Source organism: Aotus nancymaae, unplaced genomic scaffold (assembly GCF_030222135.1).
Source record: "Aotus nancymaae isolate 86718 unplaced genomic scaffold, 86718_ANA_hifiasm-v0.15.2.pri h1tg000089l, whole genome shotgun sequence".
NCBI classification, from domain to species: domain Eukaryota; kingdom Metazoa; phylum Chordata; class Mammalia; order Primates; family Aotidae; genus Aotus; species Aotus nancymaae.
In genome coordinates this window covers 23,061,981-23,077,197 of record NW_026988504.1, presented here as the reverse complement: position 1 = coordinate 23,077,197, position 15,217 = coordinate 23,061,981, and the positions used below count along the sequence as shown (strand labels likewise).

Below are 15,217 nucleotides of genomic sequence, written 5' to 3'. Positions count from 1 at the left end.
GTAAAGGCAAGCACAATCTCTAACTCGAGTGTTATTTTTGATATGCCAACTGCACTGACGGGAGGCAGCAGCCATCTGTTATATAAGTAATCTAGATGTTTGGGTGAGAACACAAATATCAACAGAACTACTGTTACTGACTCCTCACCGTCACTTTTCAGTGGGTAACTGACACCCACAGCACTTACAGCTCACTCCTGGCTAATCTGCCATAGACGCGGCCAAGCCCAGATCCCCGCCTACCCTAGAGTCACCCTCCCTGGAGAAGATGGTGTGAGGACACAGCATTTTTCACACTTCCTTGCTCTCTTCTATAATTCAGTGCCATGGATTAATTTTATTTATTTGCATTTTCAGACCATCAGGGCCCAATCCCTTCAGTGGCAAATAGAAAAAAAAAGCAATCAGGGGTCTTCCTCAGCCAGATAAACTGTATTCCTTTATATCCCAACCAGAAAAGATTCCACTGGACAATAGTAAGAACTTTCTGGTATATGCTGTTGGGGATAAACACCCTGAACCAGCCACAGATGTTACCAGGGTCCTAAGCACTCAGAAGAGTGTAATGTTAAGTGGCCACCCCAAAGCAAGCATCTGGATCAGGAAGAAATATTCAAGAAGGATGGGCTGGGAGACAGGCTACTCATTTTGTCCTTTAGGAAAACCAAGTTCTCTTCCTCAAAGAGGGTTCCTAAAGTCAGAATCCTCAAAGTTGCATATGGGGACCACATTCGCTTGTCCTAGGAAGAATCACCTTCCACCAGGTAAGAGGAAATATTATGCCCTGGGATTTAACCAAAGAGCACAAATAAGAAACAGCTATATAAAGATTATTTCTTCACTTGCTGTAAAAACTGTCTTTGAAGACATTGTCCATTACTAATCCACATTCATCAAAGTATCGACTAACATCTCCTCTGTGCCAGATGCATTAAGTACTGAGAGGCAGGTATGGGAATCAATCTTGAAAAACTGGCATACTTCCTTCCATTCTCTGCTGAACAGTATGCAATTCATTATGTTCCCCTTTTGCCTTGGCTGCCAGGAAACTCAGATCCAAATGTACTGTGAAATCAAAGTGATGCCCTCCTCTCTATCTCATCAATCACCATCTCACAGTTCAGGTCTTAATAATGTCTCACCTGGGCTTTTACAAGAGCCTTTTACCTGCCTTTCTGCCTCCAGCCTCTACCCACTCCACCCTCCTCCATGTGGCTGCCCCAAGGAGCTTTCTAAAACACAAATATTGCACCACTCCCATCCTTAAAAAAAAAAAAAAAAAAAACAAAAAACAGCAACAACAAGAACAGCTTTAAGAGCTGATTAGAACCTATGGGATTATCTCTGGGGCTGTGGGATGCCCTCCCACATGCCCCAGGGCTGGACCATTCATGTGGGATGCCCTCCCACATGTCCCAAGGGCTGGACCCTTGGGCTGACCTCCAGCTGCCAGCACCTGAATCTCTTTGCCTAAGGACTTACTTTCTCTGGCCCCTGGAACCTGCTCTTCTCTAATCCAGCAGGCAGAAGTTGCTAGAATTAATCCCCCGGTCGCAGCCTGGCAGAAGTTGGTGTATAGATCGCCCAGCTCCCAGGGCACTTGGATGGGATGATGGAGGCGTGTGTTCTACGGGGGAGGAAGTGGTTCCCCCAGTTCCCAGCAGGACTAAGCTCCAGCTGCCCATAGTGGTAACCGGCTTGATAACACACCCTTAGTCAGATCAGCCGTCTTCCCTTCCCAGTCCTGTTCTGGTGTTTCCTGGGGTCACTTCCCAAGTAAAACATCTGCATTCAAATCCTTGTCTCAGGGTCAGCTTCTAAGAGGCCCCAAACTAAGGAAGGATTATGCCAAAGCTCGTAACAAAGCATTCAAGGCCATTCAGAACACAGGCTTAATCCACCCCCAGCAAAACCCACCACCAGCCTCCCCACCCCAAGCCCCATCACATCACCCTTAACATGCTCCTCTCCAGAATGCCAGGGAGCCTCTGTGTGGGCAGCCCCTGCCAAGGTCCTACTCGTCTTTACCTCCTTCAGGCCTCAGTTCCAACACTCCCGCTCGGTGACACCCTCTAGGGTGACTGTAACTTTTTGTACAGAATCTTGTCAAAGCACTGATCACAAAGCAATGAAAACTTGCTGCCCTGCACCAGGAACCCTTGAAGCTACCAAGAGTCCCTGTCTCCAGCATCTGGCAGAGTGCCTGGCACAGAGGAGGTGACCAAATAAGGCAGGCTCAGCAACAATTCAACCAATGGCAGTTACTTAATTGGTTCAGAATTCAGCACACTTGGTACTTTCTCCTCCTCTTCATGGCCCTGAGTTTCTATTTCAATTAAAATAACCTCGTCTTTTATTAGTAAGCTACGTCAAATCCTGTTTAGAAAGAGGCAGGGTACAAATAAATGTATCACTCTGTGACGGAATTAAAGTCCTCCTCTGGGCACAGATTACTAGGACCAGATCTATGATCTGCTTCTGAATGACGGTTTCAGGAGGCTGGCCTGGCTCCAGCCCCAGCCAGCGAGCTGCATCTCTCAAGCTGAGAGCGGCCACCTGCGGGCCCACCTCCCCATACCTTGCTCTCCTTTAAGCGATCTTCTTCCTGGGTGGCTGGGATGATTTTTAGGGTGATAGATCCCTGGGACTGGGCCTGAAACGAGAGAGAACAGAAGCTTCTGGCCTGCCAGGTCTAATCCTCCATGAGTTCAACTCTTACTTCCCAGGCCTAAAAACTGATGTTCAGAAAGTCAGACTTGCAGCCTCCCTGAGGCCTGCCCTTCTAGGATGGTAGCCTGGTTGAATTAACTAAAGCAAAACTTAGTAACCAAGTCACTGTATGTTTTGTATTTTTAATATTTTTAAGCCAGTTCAAATTTAGCAGTGGGGGGTTGGTAGTTGTATTTTCAAAAGACAAAGGGATGAAAGACTTTCCATGAGAATCCAAGGACACTGCGTGTTGAAGTCCAATTCTCCGTCCCTTCTGATCGCTAGGGCCCCAGAGGGCTCCCTTCCTTGCATTTCTCTTGGGGCATCTGAACAACCCATTTCAGTCATTTCCGTTTCCTTTTCCCCTTTCCTGCCTGATCTGGGGCTGGTCTCTGATTAGTATGTCCCTCTTAGCTTCCATCTCCCGCAACCGCCCTCCAATCTCAGGCCACGCCCAGCTTTCTAGGAGCTCCCTTCCCCCACATCTACAGAGACCCTGCAGCCCAATGCCAGGGGCCCAATGAGGAAGAATGCTGTCCCGTGAGAACAGCGCAGCCCAGTACATCATCTCCTGGCCTCAGGACTGCCCAGAAAGCCCAGACCCTTGCTCTGGAGCACAGGAGGTTGGCGCCCAAAGCCACAGAAAAAAAAGCTCAGGCAAAAGGAATGAAGGGCCTGCTTGCAATCTGCATCCCCCACGGAGAGGGCTTTATTTTGTTGTTGTTTGGTTTTGAGATGGAGTTTCGCTCTTGTTGCCCAGGCTAGAGTGTAGTGGCACGATCTCGGCTCACTGCAACCTCCACCTCCCGTGTTCAAGAGATTCTCCTGCCTCAGCCTCCCAAGCAGCTGGGATTACAGGTGCCTGCCACCATGCCTGACTAATTTCTTGTATTTTTAGTAGAGGTGGGGTTTCACCATCTTGGCCAAGCTGGTCTCAAACTCCTGATCTCAGATGATCCACCTGCCTCAGCCACCCAAAGTGCTGAGATTATAGGTGTAAACCACCGAGCACAGCCCAGAGAGGGCTTTAACCAGTGGACCTCCTCTCTTCAGATCTCATTCTGTTTCTGCCCCCGAAACCATCAGAAGTTAGCAAAGAGTGTCAGGTTGCAGGAGGATTCCTGAGTACAAAGGGGACTAAGCTATGATTGGGGCTTTTCACAACTTCAGTTTTGACTCCAACTCCCCAGAAGGGACTATGGAGGTTGTTTTCAGCCCAGCATTTAATACCTAGAAATCCCCTTACACTTCGGAAGGGCTTTACCCTTTTCCAGATGTTGGCATCCCAATGATAACCACACACTGGTCGAGAAAGCATCTTTATCCCAACGTTAAGGAAAAGGAAATGGAAACTGAAAGGATTTGATAACTTGTCCAAGGTTGCACAGCTAGGAGACAGAGCCAGGATTCACATGCAGGACCTGGACCCAGGAGGGGCCTTGTGAAAGGGAACCAGGGGAAGGAAGGCAGGCTATGCCGAGGAGAGGGTCTAAGAGACGCAGATGGAAGGGAAGTTCCCCTCCTCCTGCCCCTACCCCATGCCCCGGGCACACTGTTAGGGGCACACCATAAGGCCACTTTGCCTGCCACCTCCTCAGGACAACAGCAAGGCTAAGCCAGAATCTGCGCTGACTCCGGGAAGCGCCCTGCTCTGGGTGTGTGAAGACCCACCACGTCCCTAGCAGGCATGCAGCACGGACCAGAATCTGGCTGATCTCATCGGGCCGCTTGTGCAGGACTGCGATCCCGTTCACTTCTCGGAGCTCATCTCCAACGTGGACCAGGCCTAGGAGACACAGGGACTGACCATCAGCACAGGAGGAGGACCTCAGCACCCTCGCTCGGAGCTCCAAGCACCACGGGGGCCTGCCTGAGGAGCCCACTGCAGGGCAGACTCCAGGTTTAAAGTTGATGCATGGGACTGGGGCGAACTAAGCCCCACTGGGTGCTGGGCACCTCACTCAGCATGGAGGTCTCAAATCACCCAGTAAAATCTCCAATTTACAAGTTGGCAGCTGAGCCCCAGGAAGATTAAGCAGCTTGCCTAAGGCCACACTGCTAAGAAATAATGAAGCCAGTATTCAAACACAGTTATTCTGATGTAGAAAGCCTGTGTTCTTTTTGCTATAACCTCTGCTTCTTTAAAATTATCATTAACTCTTCACCTTCCTAGGTTTACAGACATACTCCAAGAATGGCGTTTTTACCTCTCAACAAGGAAAGATAAAGGCACCGGTGAAGACATCGTGAAGAGTAAAAACACACTATGAGCCTCTGCCTGAATGACAACTGTCTCTGCAAATTAGGGCCCTATTTGCTACTCAAAGTGGGCACTGACCCGGCTGCATCAGCATCACCTGGAGGCAGGTTAAAAGTGCAGAATCTTCAGCCCAGCCCAGACCTGCTGAGTCAGCCTGCCTTTTACCAAGATGCTCGGGGAATTCGAGTACTCGTTAATGTCTGCAAAGCACTGGTCTAGGATTCTCTGCAACAATGACCCCTCAGACTTTCGGGTAACACCAGGAGGTTTGTCTCCCAGCTTAGTAGCTCCTCCACATACCGGTGATTCTCAACTTGCTTTCCACTCGAACTAATCTGGGACACAAACACTCTCTTTGTAATAGCGGCTTGACAAGACCTGGGGTGGCGAGGAAGGGTGTCATCCCCCTCCCCCACAGTAATCCCCCAAGCCCATGCTATGTTCTTGTCGCAGTCCTTGGACTAAATCAACACATGAGCTTTTTCACAATCGCCCCAAAGCACTCCATGACTATTATATTTTCTTTCTTTTTTTTTTTTTTAGAGACAGTCTCACTGCGTCTCCCATGCTAGAGTGTAGTGGTATAATCGTAGCTCACTGCAACCTCAAACTCCTGGGCTCAAACAATCTTTCCACCTGGGCCTCCCAAATAGCTAGGACTACAGGTGTGAGCCACTGTGGGTGGCCTATATTTTCTTTTTCCTTTTTTTTTTTTTTTTTTTGAGACGGAGTCTCACTCTGTTGCCCAGGCTGGAGTGCAGTGGCGTGCTCGGCTCACTGCAACCTCCACCTCCCAGGTTTGTATGTTTAGTAGAGATGGGGTTTCACCACATTGGCTAGGCTGGTCTCAAGCTCCTGGCCTCAAGTGATCTACCCACCTCGGCCTCCCAAAGTGCTGGGATTACAGGTGTGAGCAATCATGCCCAGCTGGCCTATATTTTCTATTACAGTTTCTACTGACTCGGGGAGGAGATGAGAATTCCAGGCCCAACCCCAGAAAGCAAAGCACATCGCAAACAGGTGACCTGAGAGGAGGGAGGTAAGGGGCCCTAAAGCAAAGGCAGAGGACTCTGGAACCATGGCCATGATGGGGACCGGGACGCCTTTGCACTGCCGCCACTCACCGCTCCTGTCTGCTGCGCCTCCTCGCATAATTCTGGCCACCACAACAGCCCCTGAATGCTCGTCCCGCCGGATGGTGGCACCCTGCACCCGAGACAGAAGACACAGGTTCTTAAGCAGCAGCTCCAAACCCCAGACCCCTACTCTCCAAGCCCAGCACAGCCTCCTCAACCCCTCCCTCTGACAGTCCAGAGGGCAGATCAGTGGGGACCTTCCCAGTGCTGATGACAAAACAAAACCAACATCTGCCATTAGTACAGCTCTGCACCTTACAGTTTACGAGGCACGATTACACTGTGACATTTTAGATGAGGGACTGGGGCACAGAGAAGCGAAACATTCTCAAGGTCACCCAGCTGGCAAAGGGGAAGGCTTTTTGTGATGCCAAATCCAGTACGTTCTCCATCACATCTGTCATATCACAGTTTCTACCACTTGCAAAGACATTTAATAATGAGGATGATATGTGCCAGTTCATTCGCACCCCGCCTCTACCCAATCACAGGGTTACCGGGCCTTCTGCTGTTGCTGAGGGAAACCAATTATGCACCCAAGCCAGAGCTTCAGGACCGGGACTCAGCCCATGAAGCACAGCAGAGATGACACTTAGGATGAGAGAGGCCCTAACGAGCCCTCAATTTCTTGCACCGCGGAGGCCGGACTGCGGCAGGACAGCAGAAAGCTTAAGCGCTAAGCTCTAGGGCTGGACAGCCCCGGGTGTGAGCACAGCTCTACCATTTACAATGAGCATGTGGCCTTAGCAAGGACATCTCTTATCCTCTCCAAGCCTGTTTCCTCTGAGGTGTGGGATAGCATTTAACTCACACGGTTGTTGCAAGGATTCCATGCAAGGCACTTAGTACACAGTAAGCACTCAACAAATGTTAACCACTTATGAGCAGCTGGAATTGCAAACATATTTGCACATTTCTCTTAACGTCATCTGTGCCATCTATTTGAAGTACATAAGATAATTATTGCTGGAAAGGTCGTCAGCTAAGAACCCCAAGACTTCTAGCCCCCCAGACCTGAGAACTTCCCAGCATCTCTAGCCATCATTTATTCAGCTCTGAACCGCCAGCACCCAATACAGAGCCGGAGAGGAGAGTTCATGATGTGTCTGCTAAATGAATGGCTGCTCAATTTTACAGGTGAGGAAATAGAGGCAGAGGAGAGATCCTCGTCTATTTGCAGAAGAGGCTCATTGGAGGTCATTTGGAGAAAGCTGGAAATAGAGAATGCCAGCTGTGGGATCCTCTGGAGCCAATCTCAATTCTCTGGGCTTCCACCACTTCTGTCCATCTCATAAACAATGCTGTCCCTTTGCTGGGTACATCAATACTGGACCAGGACAAAGTGATAGCAATCTGTCTGCCGGGGAGAGGAATGCCCTGTGCTTCCTCAATAGTCAGAGCAGGCATTGTCACATGTTTTCTGTAAGGGGCCACAGGTAAATATTTTAGGCCGGCCACACGGTCTCTGTCACTATGACCCAACTCTGCCATCGCACTGTAAAGGCAGCCACAGCCAATCTATAAGTGAATGCGCTTGGGTGTGCTCCAAAAAAGCTTTATTTTAAAAAATAAGCTGTGGGCTGGGTTTGACCCTTGGGCTGTAGTTGGTCCATTTCTGGCTTAAAGGGTGATTGGGGTCACCCTGTACAATTGCGCAGGTTATTTACTGACAAAGGGAATTGGCCACAGTTGTGGGGGCTGTCTCCGCCCAGAGGAAGGGGCGCCCTGCATACAGAGGTGACACAGAGATGAGCAGCAGGCCTGGCGAAGCTGCCATCACTCACTCTGAAGACTTCGGGAGGGTCCTGTCCCACTGTTCTGGGTGTGGGTGAGAGGCAGGGGAAGAGTGGGTTAGAGAGAGGCGGGCAGCACCTACCAGGGGTTCCTTGTTCTTCACCAAGCGGACGATCTTTACCGATTCCTCATCAAAATCCTCATCGATATTATCAGGCAGAGGTGGGAGAACGGGGTCAAAATTCTTCTGGGCAACCGTGTCATGTACCATGAGCACAGCCTGCCGGGAAAGCAAGAGAAAAAGGAGGGCTGGCCCACCACTCACAGGGTCAGCAAGCCTCGGCTGGGCGGTGGTCTGGAGGGTGGCGGACGTCATGCCAGAGACAACTGCCCAGATACGGGCACTGAGGACCGCTCCCTCAGATGTCTCCACTCCGCAGCCTCACGACGAGAGCTCCCTCCGCCCCCATCCCAGGAGACGTGGAGGCATGGGTGGGCGGGGCTCTGCATGACTACCCTCAGGTGCGGAGTGGACAGCAGCTGGAGCAGCTCCCTCTCATCACCGTGCACGGAGGCGGCCTGCAGCTCCTCCATCACCTGCAGAGAACAAGACAGGTGCTGCCGATGGCTGGGGGTGCCCCTGTCCCACATCTGCTGGGTCCTTCCTCTTTGGACCACAGATTCAAGGGCCCACCCAGCTGCGGCCTCCAGGGGCGCACCAGACCCTCAGTCACCCCAGGACGATGCTCCCAGGAACATCACGCCAGGGGTCAGGAGCAGCTCTACGGGGCCATCCTCCGAGGAGCCACCGTCTTAAGCCCTGTGTGCTTTCTGCTTTATGTGGACCTTCTCACTGAACCCTTGCAATCAACTCGAGGCAGAGGGTCTTGTTACTTTGCCATTTTACAGATGAGAATCCTGAGACTCAAAGGGATTAAGCACCTTGCCTAAAGTCACAGAGTTTGTATACAGCACAGCTAGGATTTGAACCTGGGCTTACCTGGCTGTCAGATGCTATTTTACAAATGAGGAAATGGGAACTCAGAGAAGTTGAGTGGCCTGCTTAACATCACAGAGCTGGTGGGACAGGCAGCGGCTGAGCCTGGGAGCCGGGCAATCGAATGTGTCCCTAATCACATTCCATAGTGGAGAAGCGCCCAGGGCTCTGCACCCACAGGCTGCATCCATCCCTCCCCAGGCCATCTCCCGGGGTTAGATGAGATTATTCAGAAACTGATCTTGGTAATCAGCCAGAATGGCTTTTCCCCAACCATGCAACACAGACGACTAGGTCCACAAGAAATTAAGAAGCATTCCTTTAAAAAGTGAGAAGCCTGAGCCATTAGGCAGGAACACGCTATAGGTCCCTTGACTTCAGAAAAGCACAGATACAATGTCTTATTGACCTATTCAAATCGCCAGTCCTCAGGGCAGTTTGGGAACTGCTGAGCCAATCCAATGCTCTCATTTACAGCGGAGGAAACAGACTTTCTCAAGAACACACAGTGAGTGGGCAGCCCCATGTCACAGTGTCTCCCAGCCCAGTCCAAGGCTCACAGGTTCCTCCCTGCCTTTCAGTGGGGGGCAGGGGGGAACCCAGAGAGAGGAAGAGGAATTGGAGGAGGACAAGGGAAGAAAACACCTCTTCACCTTTGGGCTCCTGATTCCCGCTGTCCCCAGGCTAAGCAAACGAGGCAAGATGAAGGAGCCCTACAGGGTGGGGAGCGGGGTGGACGCTGCAAGGAAAAACCCGAGGCTTACGTCCTCAGCGAGGGCCACGGCGCTATGCAGAACTGGGGTTGGACTTTGCCTTTCGTAATAGCGAAGCTTCTCGTGAATCTGCAAAGACAGACTATTTCAGATGCACCTTGGACACCACACATCCCACCCACGGCTGTGGGGACACTTGGGGCGGCAGACTGAGCCACCGATGGGGGACCATAAGAGAAAGTCCTGTGTAGTGGGCAAGTGAAGGCCTTCCTGGGGCAGGGAGATGAGTAGGATGACCTCAGACAGCCACAGACAGCTAGAAAGACCTCCAGACACCCTTCCTGGCAGGATGACGTGGGACTTCACCTTCATTAAGTAACTGAGGCTTTTTTCGCTGAAAACATCCCTCAGGAAGCCCATCTCTTCCTTGTGGTTGGAGTCAGGTCTGAGTTGGGAGGTCAGCAGGGCCAGGGTTTCATGCAAACCTGGGGAGAGTGTGAGAAAAACAAGGGATAGCAAACGCCGCGGGTGCTCCCTGCCCCCAGAAGCCCGAGTAGAGCCTCAAACAACACTTTGGTCCTGCCGTGAGGACATCCTCTCCCCTGGCTCTCACTGCTAGGGCCTGGAGGCTGCCAGGCAGGCTATCTTCAGGGCTGTGGCAGGTCCAGCCCCAGGGAGGTACTTACCAGAGTCCTCCGACAGCACGGGCATGCTGGTGTCAGTCCACACGTCCCAACCTCTCCCTGCAGATTCTGGGAGAAAGGGGTCGGGATGGGTATTGAAGCTCCATCAAGCATATTTATTCAACAGTGACTACACATCCACTGTGTTCTCTGAGACCAGGGTGTCAGAGAGGATGGGAACAAATAACTCCTCTGCTCACGTTTTTCAGAGGAAGGAAATAAAGCTCAGATGTGCTGAGTCCTCAATGTGCCAAGCATCGTGTGGGGTGATTTCTATGATAAATTTTTTATCTGCACAGTCCTGAGAAATGACTGCTAATGTTCCCATTTTGCTGATGAAGAAACAGGCGCGTGGAGGGGTTCAGTCAGCGGTGGGTCAAAATCCATATTCCAGCGCGCTCTTCCAGGCTGGCCTTGGAGGTGCCAAGTGACCCTGCCTGACAGTGTCTGCTGTCCTCTGCAGCGCGCCCCTCCGCTGTCACCTTGTAAGAGGCCTGGCTCAAGTCTCCCGCTGGGACCCACCTTCCACAGCTACCTGGTTGGGCCTACAAGCCCCCCTCCCCGACCCCCCAAGACCCAACCCAAAGAGAGCCTCCAGACTGGGGTGCAGAGAGGAGGGGGAGACCTGGGAGTCGGGCTTCCACTTTGCAGGAGGGGGGACCCCTATCTCAGCAGCCCCCCGAAGGTGGTCTGCAGCACGTGGACCACCTCAAAAAGTCCTCCTTCGAAAGGGGAGAGAAGGAGAGTCATGATTGATTCATTCCGCAAACACGGAGCCAGCCCGCAGCGCCGAGCCCCGGTGCCACTAAGAGGCGTAAGAACCGCCCCGGGCTCTCCAGCCCCCGCCCCGCCCCGCCACTCTGGACTCACCCTCGGCTGCTCCCCGCAGGCGGCCGCGCACCGACTCTCGCTCGCTCTCCGAAGGAACCTGTGGGACGAACGGGGAGCGCGCTGGGCGTAGGAGCGGCGACCCCGGGGGACCTCGGAGGGCGGTCCCGGAGGACGCGGAGCGGCGCGGAGCTGGGGGCGCGCGGGGGGCAGGCGAGGGAGGAGAGGGGCGCGGGCCGAGGGGCGGGGCGGAGACCCCCGCGGGGGGCTCGGTGGGCCGCGAGGCTGCCGGGGAGCTCGAGGGGAGGGTCTCTGTCCGGCCTCCCGCCCCTCCCGCCGCGGCCCCAGCTCCCTCATCCGCTCCCCTCGCCGCCTCCTACCTCGTCGCGCCGGGTTGTGTGCTCCGCGACCGGGAGTCGCGCGGGTGCCCCGAGCCTGGGCCGCCGCTGGCTCCGCCTTCCCAGGCCCCTCCCTGCGGCTGCCGCGCCGGGCGGGGGTGGCAGAGCTGGAGGAGGCGCGGCGCGGGGAGGAGGCGGGGGAGGAGCGGAGGCCGCCCTCCGCGTCTGGCACCGCCGCCCCCCGGGCGGGGCTCGTACTCCCTCCCACTCCCCCGCTCCCCGAGCCCCCAGCCGGTGTCCCCCCGCCCGGGCACACAACCAGCCTTTCCTTCCGCCCGCACGACCCACCCTCCGCGAATGGCGGGGTGGACACCTGCTCAACAGATAATTCGATTTCGCAAACATTTATTGAGCGCCCTCCAGGTGCCAGGCGCTGTGCCAGGGGCCGGGGCTCCAAAGACGACCAAGGCAGAGATCCTAGGTTTGAGGATCTCCCGAGCCGGGGAGGGGGGCCGGTCGGATGCGAAGGCAACTTGCTGTAACAATGCAACGCGCTGGGAAAGATTTATCGGTGCACGCTGCCCTGGGGGCTCGGAGCAAGGGAGGAGAAGTCAGGCTGGAGAGAAGGGGGACTCCATTCTGCCCGGCTGCAGGGGGGTGGGGCTGCATGGCAAAGGCGACCAGCATCCAGGGGCTTTACTGGAGAAAGAGCTCTGAAATGGCCATGACCATAACTGACTTCCATTGTGCTGTCCCCAAGTCCAGGTACTCCTCAGATCACTTCCTCACCGTAGCCCCTGATATTGAGACCATTATTATTTTGGTTCTGCAACTGAGAAAACTGAGGTTGGGGTGGAAGGATGTGTATGGTGGAGAGCATAGGAACTGCTGGGCGAGTGAGCAGGTGGTTGTGGGTATTAGAAGGTGAAGAGTGGGTGAGTGAGGGGCCCCCTTCCCTCAATCCCAGCAGCAAAGAACAACACAGCACATGTCAGGAGAGGTGGACCCAAGGGTTAAATCTGGAAGTAAATCTAGCCCTGCACAGCAACCAGGGAAAATGGGTTGGCAGGCCCTGCAGGCTGTGGATGGGGGGGCTGTGAGAGGCAGCAAATGTCATGATGATGTTTCCCCTCGTTCCTCAAAAATTATCCACACCATTGCTTCTCAAAATGTAATGTGCCTGAGACTCATTAGGGGGTTGTGTAAGTCTGGGTAGTGCCAGATTCTGAATTTCTAACAAGCTTCCAGGTGATGTGATGCCACTGGTCTGAGACCACATGAGGCACATTTTTAGCTGCAATGCTTAGTGTTGGAGCGATAATGAGAACCATCTGATACGGAGTCAAATGATTTTGGACAAGAGCACCAGGAAGTGGTCTTGGAACAAGTAGATAGATATTTATGTGTGTGAAGGGACCCAATCCCTACCTCACACCATATTCAAAACACAATTTAAGAGAGATCATAGGCCTAAACATAAAGCAAATTGATAAAGCTACTAGAAGAAAACAGGAGGGTATCTTTTAAATCTTGAGGTATGCAAAGATTTTTTAGAAAGGATACAAAAAAAGCCAAGCATGGCGGCATAAGCCTGTATCCCACATAGGAGGCTGAGGCAGGAGGATTGCTTGAGCCCAGGAGTTCAAGGCTGCAGTGAACTGTGATTGGTTCACTGCACTTCAGCCTGGGTGACAAAAAGAGATTTCATCTCTAAAAAAAGATAAAAGAAAAGACATGGACCCTAAAAACAATTAGTAAATGGACCTCATCAAAATTTAAAACTTCTGCTCATCAGAAAACACTATTGACGGGGCTCAGTGGCTCATGCCTGTAATCCCAGCACTTTGGGAGGCCGAGGCAGGCAGATCACAAGGTCAGGAGATTGAGACCATCCTGGCTAACATGGTGAAATCCTGTCTCTACTGAAAATACAAAAAATTAGCTGGGCATGGTGGCACATGCCTGTAGTCCAAGCTACTCGGGAGACTGAGGCAGGAGAATCGCTTGAACCTGGGAGGGGGAGGTTCCGTGAGCCGAGATCACACCACTGCACTCCAGCCTGGGCGACAGTGAGACTCCGTCTCAAAAAAATACACAAAAAACAAAAAAACACTATTAAGAAAATAGGACCAGGTGCATTGGCTCACACCTGTAATCTCAACACATTGAGAGTTCAAGGCGGGTGGATGACTTGAGCCAGGAGTTCAAGACCAGCCTGAGCAACATGGCAAAACCCAGTCTCTACTAAAATTACAAAAACTAGCCAGGTGTGTTGGCTTGTGCCTGTAGTCCGAGCTGATCAGGAGACTGAAGTAGGAGGATCACTTGAGCCTGGGAAGCAGAGGTTACAGTGAGCCATGATTGTGCCACTGCTCTCCAGGCTGGGCCAAAAAAGAAAGAAAGAAAAAGAAAAAAGACTAACACCCCAACCAAAAAACAGGCAAAGATATGAACGTGCACTTCACAGAAGAAGATATACAAATAACCAATAAGCATATGAGAAAGCCCATATCCAACATCATTTGTCATCAGGGAAATGCAAATTAAAACTTGTCTTAGTCAGTTCCTGCTACTAAACAAAGTACCACAGTAGTTTGTAAGTAATAGAAATTTATTGCCTACAGTTGTAGAGACCGGGAAGTCCAAAATCAAGGGGCCAGCAAGTGCAGTGTCTGGTGAGGGCCTGTTCCTCACTGATAGCATTGGAAACATATCCTCACACGGTGGAAGAGAAAGACAGGCATAAAGGGATGAACGCTGTGTCCTCATGTAGTGGAAGGAGCCAAAGGGTCTAGGGTGCTCCCTTCAAGTGCTCCACCGTTCACATGTGGTATATCCATACAATGGTATATTTACTCGCCAATAAAAAGAAACAAACTACTACTCAAAGACTACCCCTACCATGCAACAGCATGGATGAACATCAAAATAGATTGACTGGCCCGCGTGCAGTGGTTCACATCTGTAATCCCAGCACTTTCGGAGGCTGAGGCAGTTGGATCACCTGAGGTCAGGAGTTTTAAACCAGCCTGGCCAACCTGCTGAAACCCCGTCTCTACTAAAAATGCAAAAAATTAGCCAGTTGTGGTGGCAGGCACCTGTAATCTCAGCCACTCAGGAGGCTGAGGCAGGAGAATAGCTTGAGCCCGGTAAGTGGAGGTTGCAGTGAGCTGAGATCACACCATTGCACTCCAGCCTGGGTGAAAGAGCGAAATGCCATCTCAAAAAAAAAAAAAAAAAAAATTAGCCAGGTGTGGTGGCGGGCACCTATAATCCCAGCTACTCAGGAGGCTGAGGCACAAGAATCACTTGAACCTGGGAGGTGGAGGTTGCAGTGAGCTGAGATCACGCCATTGCACTCCAGCCTGGGCGACAGAACAAGACTCCATCTCAAAAAATAGATAGATAGATAGATAGATAGATAGATAGATAGATAGATAGACTGAATGAAAAAAGCCAAACACAAAAAAGTACATACTGTATTACTGGGGTGTTGTAATCTTGATGCCATCACTGAGGTCAGTAACCTTATTATTATTAAAATTTACCAAAACTACCTCAAAAGAAAGATAAAATATTAATAGGTCAATCTTAATTGAGTAGAGCTGTCAACTGCTCCCTCAAAAAGCACTAGGTCCTGCTAGTTCTGCAGGAGAACTTCACCAAACATTTAAGGAACAAAACTTATTTCTTCTAGAACGTAGAAATAGAAGGAACTCTTCAAAGTTCTTTTTATAAATAGCATTGGTACCAAAACCTGTCAAAAAAGGCCAAAAAAAAAAAAAAAAAAAACCTGCAAATCAATTGCATTTATAAATA

At 51.6% G+C, this 15,217-nt stretch overlaps 1 protein-coding gene across 1 annotated transcript in view; it reads right to left on the bottom strand.

The window, feature by feature from the left end:
• Positions 1–10,416, bottom strand: part of MPP3 (MAGUK p55 scaffold protein 3) — a 32,936-nt gene extending 22,520 nt beyond the window's left edge. Inside the window, 9 exon segments of the mRNA XM_012444133.2 lie at positions 2,579–2,653; positions 4,410–4,495; positions 6,094–6,175; positions 7,982–8,119; positions 8,356–8,436; positions 9,601–9,678; positions 9,916–10,034; positions 10,236–10,278; positions 10,280–10,416. Of these exon segments, the coding sequence (XP_012299556.2) occupies positions 2,579–2,653; positions 4,410–4,495; positions 6,094–6,175; positions 7,982–8,119; positions 8,356–8,436; positions 9,601–9,678; positions 9,916–10,034; positions 10,236–10,278; positions 10,280–10,339 (762 nt within the window). The 5' untranslated portion in view covers positions 10,340–10,416.
• Positions 10,417–15,217: the final 4,801 nt, after the last annotated feature.